Source organism: Puma concolor, chromosome E2 (assembly GCF_028749965.1).
Source record: "Puma concolor isolate L17-30 chromosome E2, mPumCon1.1.hap2, whole genome shotgun sequence".
Classification (NCBI taxonomy): Eukaryota; Metazoa; Chordata; class Mammalia; order Carnivora; family Felidae; genus Puma; species Puma concolor.
In genome coordinates this window covers 21,765,292-21,786,255 of record NC_141681.1, presented here as the reverse complement: position 1 = coordinate 21,786,255, position 20,964 = coordinate 21,765,292, and the positions used below count along the sequence as shown (strand labels likewise).

The 20,964-nt window shown below is 41.0% G+C and overlaps 1 protein-coding gene across 2 annotated transcripts in view; it reads right to left on the bottom strand.

Moving 5' to 3' along the window:
* The window catches only part of CDH11 (cadherin 11), a 154,506-nt gene that overhangs the window by 18,797 nt on the left and 114,745 nt on the right, over positions 1-20,964 (bottom strand). For both annotated transcript variants that reach the window (XM_086689280.1, XM_086689279.1), the window contains 6 exons: positions 20,053-20,220; positions 15,049-15,236; positions 8,640-8,893; positions 2,307-2,443; positions 1,759-1,892; positions 1,408-1,525 (listed from right to left, as the gene is read on the bottom strand). In XM_086689280.1, coding sequence (XP_086545406.1) covers positions 1,408-1,525; positions 1,759-1,892; positions 2,307-2,443; positions 8,640-8,893; positions 15,049-15,236; positions 20,053-20,220 — 999 coding nt within the window. The remainder of the gene's footprint in view (positions 1-1,407; positions 1,526-1,758; positions 1,893-2,306; positions 2,444-8,639; positions 8,894-15,048; positions 15,237-20,052; positions 20,221-20,964) is intronic.

The window sequence follows — 20,964 nt, the reverse complement described above, 5'->3', positions numbered from 1 at the left end:
AGCATGTCCACTGCAGAAAGCAAAGCATCAGGAGAGAAAATCTGTCAGCACCTAGGACATTTTATCCCACAGTCCCTTTTGATATGTGCTTGATTTTACAAGGCCATAATTAAATGCTCAAATCAGTTCCAGAAATAAAAATGCAGTATGCTAGATCATATCCCCTCAACTCCAAGCAGGATGGGGAACTTCTTTCCTCTAATAATCAACCCAGTAGGGACAGTGCTTAGGGTTGTAACGTCTTGCCTCTGAAAACCTGGGTTTAAAACCTAGGTCTAACTCCTATGTGGCTCATTGAATTTGAACAAGTTACTTGATGGTTATGTGCCTCATTTTCTTCATCTTCAAATGGGAATGATAATAATGACATTTACCTATGGTGTGTTGAGGGAAAGAAACGGATGGAGTGTGGGAAGGGTCTTGGCATGTGGTTTGGAACACAGCTACCAAACATAGTTTGGTATTTATGATTCTGATGAGTGATAACAGAGATGGGGAAAGCAAAAATACTTATTAGGTTAATGTAAGCTCCTATACGCCTGATCTCAGTCACTGGGAAAGCAGTCAATCTATAACCTAGTACTGTGTGGCTAATGAAAGCATGTGTGCTCAGGAGGACTACCTTCTAGTCCTATGTCGAACGATGGCATTTGTCTTCCTGCTTCTACAAACTGCATTGTCACGGGTTTCTAGGGACAGCTGTAGACCAACATAGCCTGCCCAGAAGTCAAGAAACTTATTTTCTGATCCTGGCTTGGTACCAACTTTATCAAGGGACTGTATCAGTTTGGGCCTATATGGAAGAACAGCTACTTCAAATAATTTGTAAGTCTAGAACCTCTTTGATGAAATGAGAAGCAGGCATGATATTGAATTTCACCATGTCTACAGTGGCCAAACAATGCTCTGTTCATGCCCTTCAGGCAATAATTCTGCAACCATCTTTAGGTAACAAGCTATGAACCCAACCATACTGCATTAAAACCATGCTTGGGAGGGAAGGCCAGCTGAAAGATTACATTGCCTTACAAAGTTGAACTAATCTCTTATAATGCTTTATTTGATATCAATATTCATTAAGCCATGCTCCCCCCAAGGGTTTATCAACCTCTTAAAAAAGATAAATGAGGTTGTTTGCATATTGACCCTGTAAGCTTCCCCACTTGGTTTCCCCACTGCTTCTTGAATATCAAAGCCAATAAAAAAGTAAAATAAAATTACACTCACTTATTCATATGCACCAAATGAGCCCACACGTCTCAAAATAAAGGTGGCATTATTACTTCTTGTTTGTTCTTCAACAGACAGGCATTATTAAGATTAGGGAAAACACTTGTGTTCTGCAATATAAAAGCCATTCATTCTCCATTTCTATTTCTCTGAATGCATAGGAACTGTGGTACGAACCTCTGTTGTCTCTGACTGTGAAATTTGGATTGTGAATGATTTCAGGGGGTAGACTGAAGATAAATCTTGGTCCATTGGCTGTGTCATCCTTGTCATCTGCACTAATTGTAACAATTGGCTGAAAGAGAAAGGTGGCCCATAAATAAATCATGCTGACATTGGCACATCATTTATTCAAAAATTCCGAGCTGGCTGAGAAGCCTGGGTTTAACAAGAGCACAGCTACAGAGCTTAAACTAGGGCTCTGAAGACCTCTTGGGCAGCAGCAGGTATCTCCAGGTGAAGCTCTCAAGATCAAACTCTGTTTCCAAATTGCTTGTACAAAGCCAGAAAAAGGGAAGGCATCATTACCTGGTTAGAAAGTGGCTTGGTCTGATCACTCTCACAGATGAAGCCTTCATAAGGGGCGGCAAACTTGGGGGCATTATCGTTGACATCAAGGACCCTAATGGCCACTGGCACTTTGGCTTCCTGATGCCGGTTGTCTGAAAGAAGAGAATTCAGACAGTAAATACAAGCCCTCCAGGATATTCTAATGTGTGATCAAGTTTGAGAACCACTGGTCTATAGGTACACAAGCATCCACAAATCTAGGCTCTAAGGATTTAAACAATACTGAGTGGCAGCCTAAAGTGGGGAGTCCCCCAGTGATGGCTATAGTGTCAAGATCTCACTTGCCAAATCTATACCCAGTTCTGCCAGAGAAAATGAAAATATCTCTACGTGTTTATATGTCCTCTTCGATACATGACCAAGAATAAATTTTAAACAGTGAAAAATATGCTTAAGACTAAAAAATGTATTCTATCTCAGCTGTCTGTTATTTTCCAGAATATATATAGAGTCTGATGGAATAAAACTTGGTAAAGTAGAATCAAAACCCTTAGGAGAATACTTACGGATTTCTGCTGCAAAAACGGATATGTTGAGCCAGGCAGTTTCCTCTCTGTCCAAAGGTTTTGTGGTTTTAATAAAACCATCCTCTGGATTAATAGTGAAAAACCTGTCGAGGTCAGTATGACGATCGATGGAATACCTAAGCGGAATGCAAATAAGGCAATTAGATGGAGACATTCTGAGCAGCTTAATATTTGAATATTTTCTCCATGCTATATTTAAAATAACTTTTTCAATGGATTGCTTCAACTAGGTTTCCTTTTTAATCAAATTTACTTTTTAAACTTCATACATGAATCTTTTATAGAAATCATTCTGCTGCATTGGGCTTCTTTATTCAGTACAATGAATGAAAGAGCTGTTTAGCATATTTGATTGAGAAACGTAATGACATGTTGCATATTTCTTCGTATTTACTACAATCCTCCACCCTCTGAATATTTATGAAACTGCATTTGGGAAGTGGGATTGCCCAAACTACTCAGAAAGTCATAAATGCATCAAACTGTTGCCAGATTTTTGCATACAAAATATTAAATAGTTTCAAGTTTACCTGAATTTATCATAAAGGAGCATTTATGGTACTAAAAAATCAGTTTTCTCCTTATTTAAAGAAAAATGCTAACTCTAGTTTGAGTGAATTTATTTAGTTTATTTATTTGGTTTTAGGGGTTCTCAGGTAGCCTGGGTCTGAATTCCATGATGAAATATGCAAAGCAGTCTTGGTCATTCATCTGTAGAGTGTTCTCCTCATACTTTTATGACGGGCTGTGCCTAATAGCCTAGCCGGAAGGTTTTTAACTACTCCTGTCCACTTAGAAAGCTTGTTTGTTTTTGTAAGAAAAGAGAAAATAATTTCCAGAATATTACTGGACCATGTTTATGGCCCAGTGAGGAGGGAGACGGAGCAAGAAGAATGACCTTTATTGAGGTGTAGTGAGGTAAAATAGCTTGTCCGGGATATCCAGAGTTGTAAATACCAAAGTGCTGGCTTTAATATGTCTGTTCAACACCAAAGCCCCTTTCCTTTTCACTCCACCACACTGTCTCCAAAATGAGGAGCAAAAGTGGTTATATTAAGTCGGATATATTACTGGGTTCATAATTGGGTGGCTTCCTGCTGTTGGAGGGCTTAGCTGCAGTTTCCTAAAGTTTACAGAATATATATGTCTGAAGGTATTCATCGAAGGTCATAAAAGTCAAGATATATTAAAGGTGGCAAAGACCATGGATGTCAGAGTTTAATCTCTTCCATTTACAAATGATGGGATTTCCAAATGGCCTATTATCTCGTTTCTGGGGGAGCCAACATGAGAACTCAAATCTTCCAATTCTAGATCATGTTGCTTCCAAGAAAGAGGGTTCCACTCATGGAGCAGCACTTCACGGTATAAAAGACACGAGTTCGTCTGTGATGTCATTAGACTGTGAAGCTCCGTATGGCAATGGAATGATGAGTCCCCTTCCCCAGGGAGGAAGCTGAAGAGAAACCAGGTACACATGCCTCGCAAATGTCAGGAGAGGCTCAGTAACAGAGCCTTCAGCGGGTAGCCTTCTGTGAAAAGGAGGCAAAAATAATAGATTTTTTCCCCTGCCACCAGGGAGTTTACTATCTAGTGGACATGACAAGACACAGTAACTGGGAGAAAGATAATTAACAATCAAAGCATTATTCTCTAGAAGCGAAGGGCATGAATTTTGGTTTTATAAAGTCCTAGATTCAAGTTCATGCTTCAGTACATCTAAGCTTGGTGATATTGGAAAAGTCCTTAGGTTCTATGAATCTTAGCTTACTTATCTTTTAAACTGGATTATTAACAGTACCTAAGTTTTAGCTTGTCTGTAAGAATTCCATGAAATTATAGATGTTAAGATATATAACCTAGTGCCTTGCATACTGTAAGCAGTACAACAAATAATAGTTGCTTTTCTTTTTTTTTTTTTAAGTTTCTTTTAGAGAGAGAGAGAGGAACTAGTGGGGGAGGGGCAGAGAGAGAAGGAGAGAGACAGTCCCAAGCGGGCTCTGTGCTGTCGGCGCAGAGCCCAATGAGGGGATCAAACTCACAAACTGTGAGATCGTGACCTGAGCTCAAACCAAGTTGGAAGTTTAACCGACTGAACCACCCAGGCGCCCCTGCTCTTCTTTTGTTGTTGCTGTCACACACTGTGGACAGATCATGGAAGTTCTTCAATGTCAGTCTACGGAATATGACCTTTATCCTATAGCCAGTGAAGAATCATAGAGGGCTTTTGATCAGAGGAACAATACATGGAATCAGGCTGTCAGGGTGATTAATAAGGTAGGGTGGGCAAGATGGTCTGAGCAAGAGAGAATGGAGGAAGTGCAGAGAGACTTAGCATCTGAATGAGGTGTTGGGGACACAGGCACTGGTATAGGAGTGAGAGGGAACACAAGATTGTGTGATGAAGATAGCACCATTAGGACTCAGCTGATACTTGGAAGGCTGGGAGAGTCCCAGAGAGTTTCTAGCTTGAATGTCATGTCGGAGAGAGGGAGACATTGAGAAACACAAAAAGTCACCTTAGCAGAAAGGAGAGAGATTAGAATTCCACCAGAGATATGCTGCCATGTTAGGAGAGTAACAAGTCAGCTCTCCCTCAAGTTTCACAGAATCAAGGTGGTGTCAGACTTTAAGTATGTCACAATAAGTATGAGCTCAAAAATAAGTTTAAATAAATGAGAGAGCCAGGGAAGGAAAAGGCAAGTGTGTGAAAAGTCACAGCAGAGAGCAGAATAGGTGCAGAGCAGAATCAGGGAGAAAGATCAGCCCTAAGGCAGAGAATCTGGAGCCTTAACTCAATTCAGCCATGCCTGGGTAGGAATGCTCTTGATGAGAGGACAGAGAGAGAAAGATCCAGGTCAAAAGCATGCATCTCAGGGAGCTCCCACTACCTGGACAGGGATCAAACATCAGTGAAGACCCGAGGGTGGTGCTATCGGAGGCAGGAACAGACTACTGCCAAGAAAGGTGAGAAGAGAGACTGTCTCAAAAAGGCAGCAGTGAAGAAAAGTTGTCTAATGCTACAGAGTCTGCAAAGCCAGATCTGCAAAATTTCCATGCAGCTAAGAGTCTGTTGGACACTATAGTGTCCTACCCACAAGTCCAAGGACACAAGTTCCCATACAGGTGAAGATAAACAATCAGGAAAATAGGTAGTGCGCATAGTGCATAAAAAGCTTTGAATGTTCTATAAATTCTTTGAGGAACAGGGACTGAGCGGGTAAGGTGGGGGGTTGGTTCAAGGGCCGTACTGAGCATCTTTGGATAATTATAGATACGGAAATTGCCTACTTGCACACAACAGCCACCATTGAAAACATGACCCAAATAACCAATTGCAGATGTGGATCCTGGAGACATGAGGCACAGAGGAAATGAGCAATTGTTCCAAGCGTTTTTACGTCATTGCTCTTCCAAAACGTTGCTAATGCGCCTAGCCAAGCCTAACTCATTTAAAACCCACACCGCAGACATTTTTGAGTAGTTTCAAAGTGTTGTTACACTGACCCTCAGTCATGACATAATGGATCTTTCTGCATAGAGAAAAGACCACACTCAAACCTTCTTGGGAAATCTTCCCATTGGTGGCTGTTTGGCTAGAGTAAGAAGCTCAAAATGGACCGAAGGCAGATCTGAACTAAAATCCAGCCTCCAGTACCCACTGGCTGTGGCGCCGAAGAACTCACATCATCCCTTTGAGCCTCAGTACTTCCATCTGTTGCATCCTAAAGTAGTCAGGGCTTCAAAGGATGTCTGAGGATTAGTTTAAATAACTTAGTGCAACACATTGTCTGGGGCTGAGAAGATGTTCATTAAAGGATAATTCTCTTCCTTTCTCCTAAAAGGGATATTCAAGGATTTAAAGGCAACTAACATTTTCATTTGGGATTTCCTCCTGCCCTTTCAGCATTTTCTTTGGTGTCAATAGAAAAACTCCCTTGTCCGTGGTAATTGTTTTCATGTTCATATTTGTTTCCTATTTTCCCTCTACTGAGATTTGATTGACAAATAATATGTAATGTAGGCAATGTGGCATTTTGATATAAGTGTACCTTGTGTAATGATTACCATCGTCAAGGTAATTAACATATTCATCACCTCTCATGGTTACCATTTTGTGTCGTGTGTGATGAGAACACTTAAAATGGACTCTTAGAAAACTTCAAGTATATGTTATTAACTATAATCACCAGGCTGTACATTAGATGTCTGGAGCTTATTTATTTTATAACTGTGAGTTGTACCATATGGCCAGTATTTCCCCATTTTCCCATCCCCAGTCTTTAGAAACCACCATTCTACACTCTGTTTCTCAAAGTCTGACTTTTTTAGATTCCACTTACAAGTAATGTCATGCGATGTTTGACTTTCTATGTCTGACTTATGTCTTTTAGCATAATGTCCTCCAAAGTCCTCCAAATTATCACAAATGATGGGATTCCCTTTTCTTTTTAAGTCTAATTTTCTTTATTCATTCATGCATTGACAAATACTGCGGTTGTTTCCATGTCTGGGTTATTGTGAATAATGCAGCAGTGAACATGGGAGTGAAAATATCTCTTCAAGACAGAGCCATTATGGAAAACAGTATAGAGGTTCTGCAAAATGCAGATGGCAGCTGGATCTTTTCTAAGGGCTACAGTTTACCAACCCCAGAACCAGGCAGGCAGTCCCCCTTTGAGTGTGCCAAGGACAGCATACAGCATAAGGTGTCGCTGTGATTTTGCACAGTGAGCACTGTGAGGTGGAAACTGCATCTGATCCATGAGGCGGATGTCCCAGAAGAATTTCTAGAACAGGTGACACTGAAGTGGAAGTGGGAAAAATGAGTACCGTGTAGCAAGTTTGAAAGAAGGAGGGGCAGAGCTCCCACCTGGAGGGAGAACATGTACAGGTGGGAAGCAGGAACGTGTAACGAGCAAGTTCTGCCTCAGGAATGGGAAGTGGCCCAGTCTAGCTGCAATGGAGAGTCTTATGCCAAGAGGGAATAGATGGAAAATGAAAGAGATGAATAGGACACGGCAGCCACCGGGGTGCAGGGGTGCAAAGAAGAGCCTGCCACTAAATAAGAGAGTTGGGATTATTCTCATGGGAGCAGCAAGGGGGAAACAATTGGATCACTGATAACCAAGTGTGGAGTATGATGTGATATTTAGATGTGCTGTTACAGATGCTCAATCTGCGGGCGCCTGGTGGCTCACTTGGGTAAGCATCTGACTTTGGCTGAGGCCAAGATCTCGCAGTTCATGAGTTCAAGTCCCACAATGGGCTCGCTGCTGACCGCAGGGAGCCCACTTCGGATCCTCTGTCCCCTTCTCTGTGCCCTTCCCTCACTCATGCGCATGCCCTCTCTTTCTCTCAAAACTGAAAATAACATATTTTTTTAAAATGCTCAATCTGGCTAGAGAACAAAAGAATGGTGGGTGAGAAACTGGAGGCAGGGAGACCAGGCTGAAGCAGGGAAGAAGTCCGGGTAATACAGGAAGTAACAGAGGGGCCATGGATGAATAAACACCTGCTAGGATCCGACACCTAGGTAGGTTTCAGGCAGCTGTGCCCTTCTGCCCCGTACATAGCTTGGATCTGTGACAAGCCTTCTTCTCTGACAATTTTCCTCACCTCCTCATGTCCTTCATCATCTTCATCAGCCTCACTGTTCACTAACACAGGTTGAGGAAAGGGGAAGGCAGGCTTCTGAATCATTTTTCTAGCTAGTTTTTCTAAGTCACAAAAACATCATAATAAGAAAAGCACCCCAAATTTGTGTGGCCCTCTGTTATCTCTTCCAAGTGCCCTGTAGCCATTAGACAGAGCTTGCTCTCCTGGCCTCCTGTTCACTGGCTGTGTCGCTCTGGGCAAGTCACTTTGCCTTGACCATGTCCCCTCAATTTAAGTGAAAATTCCTATAGAATAAAATTGAGAGGATACATTAGAGTATCTGCCTAACATACCTAATGGAGTAACTGGAGCATGGAAAGGTGTTCCATAAATTGTAATGACTATAATTAGTTCACAGTCCTTATCCATACTTCGCTACGGTTCCCCGAGACAAGCCTTGCTATGCATTGCACCACCGTGTACACTGGGAAGTCTGCTGCAGACAGAAATTATGTAGTTTGAACAAACTCATCCAAAAAGTAGCAGAGGGGAAGTAGAATTCACACCTTCCAAATCGTAGTCTTGTTTACACTGCATTGAACCTGATCATCTTGGATCCTTTTTGAAACTGAAGGATGTGCTTCCCTCAGGACTTTCCTGAAACGTCTTTCCTCTAAAATTCCTCATCCCGGGCTCTTAAATAAATGTCTGTACCTTATCGGGCTGTTGGCAGCATCGGGGTCTTTGGCGTGCACTCTCCCAACCACAGTGCCAGCCGCTGCATTTTCTTGGACTTCATGGATATAACTTGGGGCCAAGAACATGGGGGGCTCATCAGCATCTTCCACTGCAATCTTGACCGTCACAGTGTCCTTGAAAGGCCCGTTGCTGATGAACTTTGGGTCGATGTGCACATTGGCTGCCTCTACCTTCAAGCTGTATGCTCTTTTGGTTTCAAAATCTACAGGCTGGCAAGAAAGAAGACATGATTGGCAACCGGTTCCTTGAAAGAATCATGGAGGAAAAAGACCGGATTGTTTTACAGGGCAGAGTGAATAGTTCCTCAAAGGGAGAAAAATCAGTGTCTATTCAATATCCAATTACCTGAGCCGTTTGGTCAGAAAATCAGACAAATCAACTGCTGAAATCTGGAATGTGCTTAATGGGTAATTCCAGGAACACAATAGACACAGAAGGACCACATCATAGAAAATGAACTTCATTCTACATAACAACAATAAGGCTGTCCAAATCATTCACCAAAATCATCTAAGGAAAGAAATTAAAACACTACAAAAGCAAATATTGTAGCCCATTCTGTAAAGTTCTAAGAATATTCATAATAAAAATACCCACTGAATTTCAGCAAAAGTACGTCTTGTTAGATGGCTGTTGTCCTCTAAACGCACACACACACACACACACACACACACACACACAGAGCTGGGTTAATCATATTGATAGCTTAATTTTTAATTTTCTGACCGTTTCCCAAAGTCTGTGATCCTTACCAACACTGGCCCTTAAAATGACTTCAAGTGGGGGCGCCTGGGTGGCGCAGTCGGTTAAGCGTCCGACTTCAACCAGGTCACGATCTCGCGGTCCGTGAGTTCGAGCCCCGCGTCAGGCTCTGGGCTGATGGCTCAGAGCCTGGAGCCTGTTTCCGATTCTGTGTCTCCCTCTCTCTCTGCCCCTCCCCCGTTCATGCTCTGTCTCTCTCTGTCCCCAAAATAAATAAACGTTGAAAAAAAATTAAAAAAAAAAATGACTTCAAGTGGTTTATGAGTAATTTCGGTGGATGGATTTGTTGAATGACATTAACTTACTTATTAAGTTACTTATTGATACTATTATTCCTTTTCTAATTCTTCCATTACTGAAAACATCAGGGATACATCAGTATACCTCAGTATATGCTACTTTTTAACATATATGATATGCTTCCTAATCTCCTTTTGAGAGGCACTGATTCAACTGTTGAGCTAGAATGCAACAGCATCATTTTGTTTTGCTTGCGTTCATTTCTAGGTTATCTTCCATTTGTGGCAAGTCATATAGGCCAATGAGAATAACACTTCCTTGTTAAAAAAATGCATATATGTTTAAAAGGAGCCCCCTCAAGGGCAAAAATTATCAACAGTATAGATTTTACACAGATTCAAAAAAAAATTAAGAAGTAGTATTTGAACGACTGCAGTTCTGGAGAAATTGACGGTAAACACTCCCAGGGTCTGAATGAGATGAGACACAGTGAATCAGTCAGCAAAAGGTGAAAAGTAAAATAGTGGTCCAGCAACAAGTTCTGATGCCTCAGAAATAGAACTTTCTAATTAGCACTCCAGATGATGCTGAACGACCAAATGTTTGGAAAAGGTTGGGTCTTTTAAGGTTAGCATCTGCCTGCCATGCTGTTGTCAACTGCCTGGCAAACACTTATTGTGAATGGGCACATAGTCACAGGGTTTAGTCCTGACCTAATTCTACAAAGTTCAAAACTAAGGATGATTTCACTTTCGGGAAGGAGAAACACATTCAAAGTTTTCCCATCATCTGCCCACCCGGCTCAGGGAACACTCTTTTTCCTGAAGTAGAATCACATACAGCTGATGCACCATTCTGGGACTCAGCAGCTCCCCTGTAACCCTTCTTTGGGTTACTGAGCAGCAGAAAGGGATGTTCTTTATGGGCTCCAGATATGAGATTGCTGCAATTTCTCAAACATCTCTGCAATTTTTAGACAAAAACAACAACAACAACAAAACTAGAATATGATAGTTCTGAGGCCAGGTAAGGGGAAATTTTCTAATGTCAGGTAGCTTCTTGATGCTCTTAGAGCAGACCTTTTTTGAACTTGATTTAGGCATATGGGTAGGGACCCAGAGCCCTGAGCCATGTTCCCAGTGGAAGCACTGATGACGTTGAGGCTAATAGAGTCACACTGCAGTCTGACTGATCTTTTCAGATTCCAAGCAAAACTCCCCCAAATCCTTGCCAACATTTGTCTGGAATGCCCTTTCCTAGTTGGGTGAGATTTGACCAAGTTTTCTGGCAATCCTCATTGCCTTGGGAAATCCTCAGCTTTTCTCAGCTGCCTTTCTGAAGTCCCTCATCTCTCGCCCCTGCTAAGTGGGGAGCACTCCAAAGGACTCTGCTGAGTCTTGTTGACTTTTGATTCCCCACTCCCAGGGACAAGTGATCATCTACACCAGTTGTTTTGTCAGAATGGGGAGCAGGTCCGAAGGATGAATAACCTTTAAGCATTTACCTACAATTTATACCTTGACTCCTTCCAAAAAAGATTTAAGGTCGTTTCCCCTGTGAACATTTATACCCATGCGATGAGTAGTTGAAATAAAGCTAAATGAGGCAACACACTACATAAACCATAAAAATCTTAATACCCCTCAGTTTACTAATCTGACCTCTGAGAATTCTCCCTGAGGGATTAATTCAACAGAAAACCCAAACAAACAACATTCAAAAATGCCTGGTGTTTGTCAGAAATAATAAAGGGTTATATCTAATCAGGGAAACATACACACAAAACACCAAATCCAACTGTGAGATTTTATTAAGGAAATAATGGTCCATCAATAGGATGAGATGTTATGTAGTCATTAAAAATGATTATGTGTATTATATAACAGCATGTAAAATGTTTATGATGTGACATTAAATTAGCAAATCAGATCACTCTATGATTGCAACTGTGTCAAATGTTATATATCCATATGTATATACATGTGGACAAAAAATATAAAAAATAATCAGACATAAAAATAATTTTATTAAAATAGGGGATATTTAAAATGCCTTCTAATGCTGCTCTCACACTGCTTTATGAGGAGTTTATTTGGTTAAGAGGGAATAGCTCAGAAACCGTGCCAGGTTCTGCAATAAATGGGTGCCCACTTGATCAACGGCATTGCGATGAACAGATTGGATTTTCCTCCCAGTCCACCAAGCCACTGACATGTTTCATTTTTATTTTGCACTGATTCTTCCGTTAGCCATACAGAGACTGTCTGAATATCCTGAGGGCAGATTCTCTCTTATGCACCATTACACCTCTGCCACTTACTGTGCCTGACACAGTCAATACTCAAGAAGTATTTATTGCTTCCCAAGCTATCCAATACGTGAAGGATTCTACCTCCTAAACATCTCTTGAAACCTTCACCTTCACCTCTTCTGCCTTCTTCAGTTCTTTGTAACTTCCCCCTCGGATTCTAACAATACTGTTGCAACTGGTCCCACAGCATCCATCTCAAAACTCTCAAGACTGACTTATCCAAGTTTCTTAAATGTGCCCTGCTCCCATAATCCAAGCCCTCAGCCCTTCCTCTCCTTATCTATCAGGTAAATTCCTACTTCTCTAGAAGTAAACTTTTACTCCTGTAAGAAGTCATTCATGACCCATATTCATAGATTTTATCACACTTTATTACAGTTCGTTCTCAACTGGGGAGTGATTTTGCTCGACCTCATCCTGGGGATATGAGGCAATGTCTAGAGCTATTTTTAAATCATCACAACAGGTGGGGTAGGGTAGTGTGTGTGCTTACATCTAGCAAGGAGAGGCCAGGGGTGCTACTCGACACCCTACAGTGCACAGAACAGCCCCAGACAACAAAGAAGCATCTGTCCTGAAATGTTGATAGTGCCCAGGCTGAGAAAACAAAACCCGCTCTATTTTCATTGTCTTTTCAGTTAAATGTCCTGTTAAACGGTGACCTCCTTATAGCCAAGACTCTGTCTCTTCAACTTTAGATGCCCAGCCTCTCACAAGGGGCCTGCTGGCAAATGGTAAGAACGCAGTAACTCTTGGCAGAAAAATGGGTGAATGAATTAAGAAATGCATGAAAATGCTACATTTAAGAATATTTTAAGAGACAAATATGCCCATGATCTCTCCATACTCTCTTATATTATTAAAACATATACAATGACTTCCATAGGATCCATCATTTATTCTATTAAATTCACCACCTCCCAGATTCTCTTCTTTCCTGGTGGACATTTAGAACTCTGAAGTACGAGTTCAAGCAAACATTCTTTTACAAATGAAATAACATCTTACCATGTTCTAAGCCTAAATTTCAGGGATTTGTAGAAGATTGTTTCTTTGCCTGGAATAAACACATTGAATTGGGGGGAAATGTGCAAATTAATCATATGCAGAGAGCTCATTTGCGATGTGTGAGTTCCATGGAGTGATTTAAATGTTTCAGGATCTTACAGACACAGTATGTGTTTATACCCTGAATACATTGAAAACAGGTGACAACCTTAGCATAACCAACTACCCAATTACTTGAACAGCAGAGGGTGGGAGGCAGGGATAGCTGATGCCAAAGCGCATATGTCCGTGTCAAGCAGAAAAGATAGTAATATTAATTAACAAGGTAAGTTGACAGCTCTATGCTAACACACAAGTCACTCAGCTATTTCTTTAAATTTTTTAATGTTTATTTTTGAGAGAGAGAGAGAGAGACAGTGTGAGTGGGGAGGGGCAGAGAGAAAGGGAGGCACAGAATCCGAAGCAGGCTCCAGGCTCTGTGCTGTCAGCACAGAACCCAATGTGGGGCTCAAAGTCGCAAACCACAAGATCATGACCTGAGCTGAAGTCGGACACTTAACCAACTGAGCCACCCAGGCATCCAGAAAACCAGAGGGAGTGCTTACCCCAGCCCTTCCTGGCTAATGAGTAGGCTGCGATGGCCACTAATTCATTGTACTAATGTTGGCTTTTCCTACTATCCAAAGTTCATCCCAACTTCCTTACTCTCTTGTGAAAGAGTCACCCCCTACCCTCTCTTTGTTTTGTGTCCCCTAATATATCTCCCAAATCCAACAATGTTTCCAAGTATTATGAAAAGTCTGCTTCCTACAGCACATATCTCCCTGCTTCCCTAACTAAAAGATTCCTCCCAGGAATTTCCCCCACCCCACCCCTGCCTGCTCTCCAGCTACTGGCCTCTTTATTGATTCTTCAAATTAATTTTTTATCAGTGTTACAGTCCAATCTTTTCCATCACACCAAGGAGCTTAATATTCATGCTACAAAACGAAGTTGAAAATGAATGCTTGATTAAAACCAAGGTAATCCCATCATCCAATTCAGATTTAATGCTCCATACACTTTGATGATGGAGAGGTGTTGATTTCTCAAGTGGTAAATCGGGGGGGGGGGTGCGTTTCAGAAAATACTGTAACTGTTTCTTTACTTGAAAGTGAATCCTTTCTGGATACCTTCAGAATATCTTTCTGGCCCAACTGTCCCCAAAACATCTTGAATAGGAAGCTGTTCCAGAATACCCAGGTTTGAATTTCATGTCTGTGAATTGCTACCTGTGTGATTATGACGGGGTCAAATTATTTAATCTGTCTGAGTCCCAATCTCTTCATAATTAAATTGAGGTACTATTGCCTATTGGGATAATACTATGTACTTTGTATGATTTTTCTGAAAAATAAATGTTTGTAAGAGGCTCAGGCTTCATCTAGCCTATATTTAGTATTGAGTACATTTTAGATTTTCAGAACAAAACAAGGACAAACAATAAACTCTTTGCTATGAGTTAATTCTGGGACACATTTTTAGAGACAGTTCACCTGACTATGGGGGGAAGGTCCATTGTGGTTGTTTCTTAGGCTCAATTTTGAGAGAAAAATCAAGGAGAGGATTGGCTCAAGTTTCCCAGAAGGCCCAGCAATGTGGTGGCCCTTGGATACTTTCACATAGGAAACGTTCTGAACAGCCTGTATTAACAGTTAGCTTGGAAGAGCCAAAGGAGGAACCCCTTCCATGCTCAGGGCTGTTTCTCTAAAACCTAGATTTATCCAGCTTTCTACCTTCCATGTGGAAAGTGTGCCAAATCACACAAAAACTAACAGGCAGTCGGCCAACATCCCCCCCAGCCCCTTTGCTAGCTCTCTCTGCAGTAACTGAAAGGGATACAGTTCTGTTACCTCCCCAGAGCTGGGAGCTCAACTGCAAAGTCAGATCAGCCCCCCTTGCCCATAGTCTCCTTTCCTAACCTTCTGCTCTCCATCCCCTGCAGTGTTGCCCTGGCAGAGCTGGCCACACCGCTAACACCCCTGATTCCTCACCCAAACTCACCTTTTTCAGTTTGACCACACCCTCCTGTGTCTCATAGTCCGTGGTGATTTCAAACAATTCCATACCGTCTCCATCAACAATATTGTAGGTGACTAAACCATTTTCTCCAATGTCTGGGTCTTTTGCCTTTACTCTTCCTACTTCCTCCCCGGGGACAGCTGCTTCTGACACAGACATCTGGTATACGCCTAGAAGAAGAAGACATCTATTTTTATTTTCCCTTTTATTTGGCAGCTGTAAGACTTTAGATTTCATTGAATCCCAATAAATTTCTCAAAGGGTTTGAAATTGAACTTTCTATTGATTGAAAACATGAAAGAAGTGAATGGCTGAGCAAGAAGATCCCACATGGCCTGCTTGTCAAAGAAATGTGTTCTACAAAGGATGATAAAACAGTATCGGGGTCCAGGGTCATGTAGTGGGGTCACCTGCCACAAGTAAGAAAGGAAAACAATGCTCAGTTACATTTCCCATCAAGAAGTGATGGAGGACCATGTATATATCTTTATACATTCAAAGAGCAAAGTCTTCTTTTCGTGTCTTCAGGATGGTTCACGAATTAATTCCAAGGCACTGCCAGGTACCCAGAAAAACCTCCTTCTCTGTTTGAGAACCTCCCACGGCTCCATATTTTTTTTTAAAAAATCAAATGCAAATTTAATCCTTATCAAGGTCATGAGCCTACTAACTCTATATGTGACTCTCCTCTTACTTTGCCTCCTTCACCATTTGATCAAGCACTACCTTATCTGGAAAGGTTTCTCACAGTATGGTCTGTCCATATATATTTATTTTATATGTACTCGGAACCTAATATATGATATGCCAGGTGCTGCTCTAGGCCCTGGAGACTCAGTAGTAAATGGACTCGTCAAGTTTCTTCCCTTAATGAGGCACACTGAAGAGGAACAAGAAAGCAAATGATATACTGTGATGTCATTGCTAGAAAGAAGGAAAATAAAGTAGGATAAGTGGTAGAGGGTAATGAGACAGTGAGTATGTGTGACTGTGTGTATGAGTGTGTGATGGAGTGTGAAGGGGATCACACCATCACTCATGTGTGAATGTGTGTCTGGGAGTGGGTATGTGGTTGTGTGGTACACATATGCATGGATGAGTGAGAGTGTCTATATGAATATGTCGTGTGTGTGTGTGAATGTATACACTTGTGTTACATGTGCTGTGTGAGAACAAGAAAGAGGGAGAACTGAGAATGATTTGGAATTGGTTGGTCACAGAAGACATCCCTCAGAAGAAGGCATCAGAACGGACTGAACAATCAATCACATGAATCTCTGGGGATAAAAATTACAGAGAAAGCAAAGACGAAATGGCAAAAACCCTGGAGTAGGTACATGTTGAAGACATACAGAAGCCAGAAGACAAGTGTGGCTGGAGCCTTCTGGAAGAGGTGACGGTACATAGGTAGGCTGGGGCCCATCTATGTAAAAAGGCCATTGTGGAATGGTTCTATTTGAACTTGAAGGAAGCCACTGGAAGCTTTTCAGTAGGGAAGCCAGATTTGAAATGATCTTATCTGTATTTCCACATTTTAAAAATATTCTACGGGAAACAATATGGAGAAACAAGGGCTGGGAACTTTGTCTCTTCCACTTCAAAGCTGAGTGGTTTGGGGCAAGTTACTTAACCTCTTGTAAGTTTTAGCTTCCCCTTTCTATGGATTCCATCAGTTCCAGTATGCTGTCTATGTTTATCTGTATTATGTGGCTTTGAATGTTTTCAGGTTGGACCCATATTCAACTTTATCACGCCAGAACCTGCCCAGTCAAGGACAACTGGGTGGTGTAGTCTCTGTAGATAAGCTCTGTAAATAATTACCAATTTACAGGCAGGCTTAGGGAAACCTGCTCTGAGTTGGTTTTCTCCAAATCTCATTGGAGTTCATGGCAGTGAAACTAGCATCTGCAGTATAGCAATATAACTTTACTATATGACTGCATGTGAGCAAAGGCATTAATGGCTGCATGCTAATAATCCTGTTCGGCCTTTTCCTTCTAGCATACCGAACAATTCTGCAGTGTGGATAATGGAGCATGTAGTTTCTTAGAATGCTATATGAGCCTTAAGCTTATTGGAGATGCTGAACTTAGTGCCTGATCAGGCAAAGCAGTCTTTCTTCACCTCTTTTGGGACTCCATGAGAACTGGTTACTGCCTTGTAATCCTATCTCAGTGTGTTCCTTGCATAGATTGCTGTCTTTGGATTCCTCTGAATGACTGGTGTGCCTTCCTGGGGCCATGTTTGTGTGCCTTCCTTGTTCCCTCATTTGCAAAAATTGCCATCCCTCTGACAAAAAACTCCCAGGTTCCACCAGCTACTCTCCTAATCTAGTGAAGATGACATTTTCGCGGTGAAACATCCCCCCACACACCCATGGATTAGTGGCACCAGCATCTTTATGATCACACATACCTTTGTCTATATCTATGTATCTATGTAAACAGATGTGTGTTCAAGCTCTGGCTTTGCTACATTCTTATTTATTTATTTATTTATTTATTTATTTTTTAATTTTAATTCCAGTATAGTTAACATACAGTGTTAGTTTCACATGTACAATATAGTGATTCAACGATTCCATATATCACCCAGTGCTCATCACAAGTGCACTCCTTAATCTGCATCACCTTAATCTCCATCTCCCATCTACCCCCCCACCCCGCCCGATAACCATCAGTTTGTTCTCTATAGTTAAGAGTCTGTTTCTTGGTTTGTCTCTCTCTCTCTTTTTTCCCCTTTGTCTTTCTCTGACTGACTTATCTGAACTCCAATATGCTATATTGCATAGCATTATACTCTCTTGCTCCATCCATGTCATTGCAAATGGCAAGGTTTCATTCTTTTTTTTTTAATTTTTAATGTTTATTTATTTTTTGAGAGAGAGAGACAGAACATGAGCAGGGTAGAGGCAAAGAGAGAGGAAGTCACAGAATCCGAAGCAGGCTCCAGGCTCTGAGCTGTCAGCACAGAGCCTGATATGGGGCCACGAGATCATGACCTGAGCTGACATCAAAGGCTTAACTGACTGAGCCACACAGGTGTGCCCCTTTTTCATTCTTTTTTTATGGCTGAATAATATTGCCTTGTATATATATATATATATATATATATATATATATATACATATACACACACACACACCACATTTCCTTTATCCATTCATCAATCCATGGACACTTGGGCTGCTTCCATAATTTGGCTCTTATAAATAATACTCCTATAAACATAGGGGTGTATTTATCCCTTTGAATTAGTGTTTTGTATTTTGGGGGTAACTACCCAGGAGTGTGATTACTGGATTGTAGGATAGTTCTATTTTTAACTTTTTGAGGAACCTCCATACTCTTTTCCAGTTAACTTCACCAGTTTGCATTCCTATCAAAACAGTGCATGAGGGTTCCTTTTCCTCCACATCCTCACCAACACTTTTTCTTTCTTGTATTTTTTACTTTTCCTATTATGGCCAGTATCAAGTGATAACTCATTATAGTTTTAATGTGCATTTCCTTAATGATAAATGATATTGAGCAATTTTCATCTGTAGGTCTTCTTTGGAGAAATGTCTTTTCCTGTCTTCTGCCCACTTTTTTAAAGTTTATTTGTTTTGAAAGAGAGAGAGAGAGAGAGAGAGAGAGAGAGAGAGAGTCAGGAAGGGGCAGAGAGTGAGGGAGAGAGAGAATCCCAAGCAGTCTCTGTGGTATCAGCACAGAGCCCAACTCGGGGCTAGATCTCACAAACCATGAGATCATGACCTGAGCTGAAATCCAGTCAGAAGCTTAACTGAATGGACCACCCAGGCACCCCAGCTTCTGCCCATTTTTAACTGGATTATTATTTTGGGGGGTGGCTGTACTACATTCTATGCGCACTAACTGCACCTTTTATGAAACCTAGTTTTATCTAAAATGTAGGCTCTTGTCAAGATATCCAGTAGTAATTACTATTCATTAAATGATGGAAGTTGTTGTAATTATGATGATTAATAACCTTTCAAAATCATCTTCTTTTATTTCCTTCAGTAACCTTACGAATTTTGTAGAAGGACCACAATCCCTCATATAATAATAATGGCTAACATTTGTGACAAATTATGCCAGGCATTATAAGATTTTATACTAGCTGATTTAGTTATAACAACATTCCAATAAGACCTGTAGAAGACTGTATTCTCCAAAAGTGGCCCAAGCCATATCTCCCATCCCACATGCATTTCCTTCAACATGACTTTGAAGTCTTTCCATTGAAAGATGGGGTCTACAAGAACTCTACTTAAATTTGGACAGTCTTATGGAAATGATGCCATGTGATTTTTGAAGTTAGGTCACAATAGACAATACAGTTTCTGCTTGGTATCCCTGGGGCTCCCACTTTCAGAACCTATCCAAGCGATTCCTTGGCAAGACCCACATGGATAGAAACCAACAGCCAACACAAGCTCATCAGACATTTGAGTGAACATTCTTGGAAGTGGATCTTCTGACCTCAGTCAAGCCATCCTAACTTGAAGCTATGGAAACAAAGAAAAAGCAGTCTCCTCCAAGTTTTGGCCAAATGACTGATTCATGAAAAAAATAAATTATTATTATTGTTTTAAATCACAGAGGTTTGGGGCACTCTATTTTAAAACAACAGGTAACTTATTCAGTACTACTACATCCAGATTAGAAATTAGAACACTGACACAGAGAGAGGTTAATTAATTACTAGATCGCAGAACCAGTATCTAGTGAAATACCTAGCAAAATAGATTTTCTGTTTCCAGAGTTGTGGAACTTTTTACATCTCCTTTCCCGCCTCCTACCTTTACTGCACCTTCAATTTTTATGTTGCTGTTGTATTCTTTATGTTTTCATTTTTTGCATGAATGATAAAAAGACTTCATTCTTCTAGGTTTCTTCGTGAAAGCTGAGCAAAGCAGAAATGGGTCGGAGAAGGGCTAGCCATGGCACCATTAAAACGTGAAAGCCAAGCCCACCTACTTACTCTGTGGAAACTTTGGTGGGTTGTCATTGACATCAGTCAGTGTGATCGTCACTTTGGTTGTCCCTGAGAGTCCACCCATGTGTCCACCCATGTCCTTGGCCTGGATCACCACGTGGTACTCCTCCTTCGCTTCCCTGTCCATGTTGGGGAGGGCTGTTCTGATGATACCTGGATCCGTGAGTGGGAAACACCACACGTATTCATTGGTAACAACATTAAAACATAAAAAGTTCTAGGCCCAGGGGAAGCAGAGAGGAATAAAAAAGCTCCTGCCCTCGCAGAAGAGTCACTTTGACATGATAATTAGAATGACAAGTAGCCATACCTGGAGCACCATATAGTGGTCTTTCTCAGCAAATTGTCATAATTATTCGTATAGCATCATAATCATATATGCTTTATATGTTGCATTGTAAACACAAGTAATAAGCTCATTATTCTCAGGCATAACATATCAAGATCCTAAAGGCTGAAATATTTGAGGGCCCATTGCATGGATACCCATGACTAAACCCCCACTTTTGAATTACCAGTGGAATCTTTTGAAAGTCTATCCCAGCATTCAACTCTTGGAAATGTTTTTATGATCTATATTAGGTTAAATGTAGGTGGCATATATTCCAAGCAATACATTAAAATGTAATTATTAAATTTTAAAGGAGTAAGCCAAACAAGTTAAAAACACACACAATGCATACACAAACATTGTTGTACTATCACCCGTCACTGACCACAGGGGTAAATTAATGATTGAATTCTACATGATCCCTGGAGATTAGCACATAATTTGTATGAAAACCATGCTCGCTTAAATCTCTTGGGAACATGTGCAAGCTTTTCCTTTCTGTAGATATAGTAACATTTATACTGGAAATATAAAGAAAGCACCCTTGTCCCTCTCAGTCTGTATTT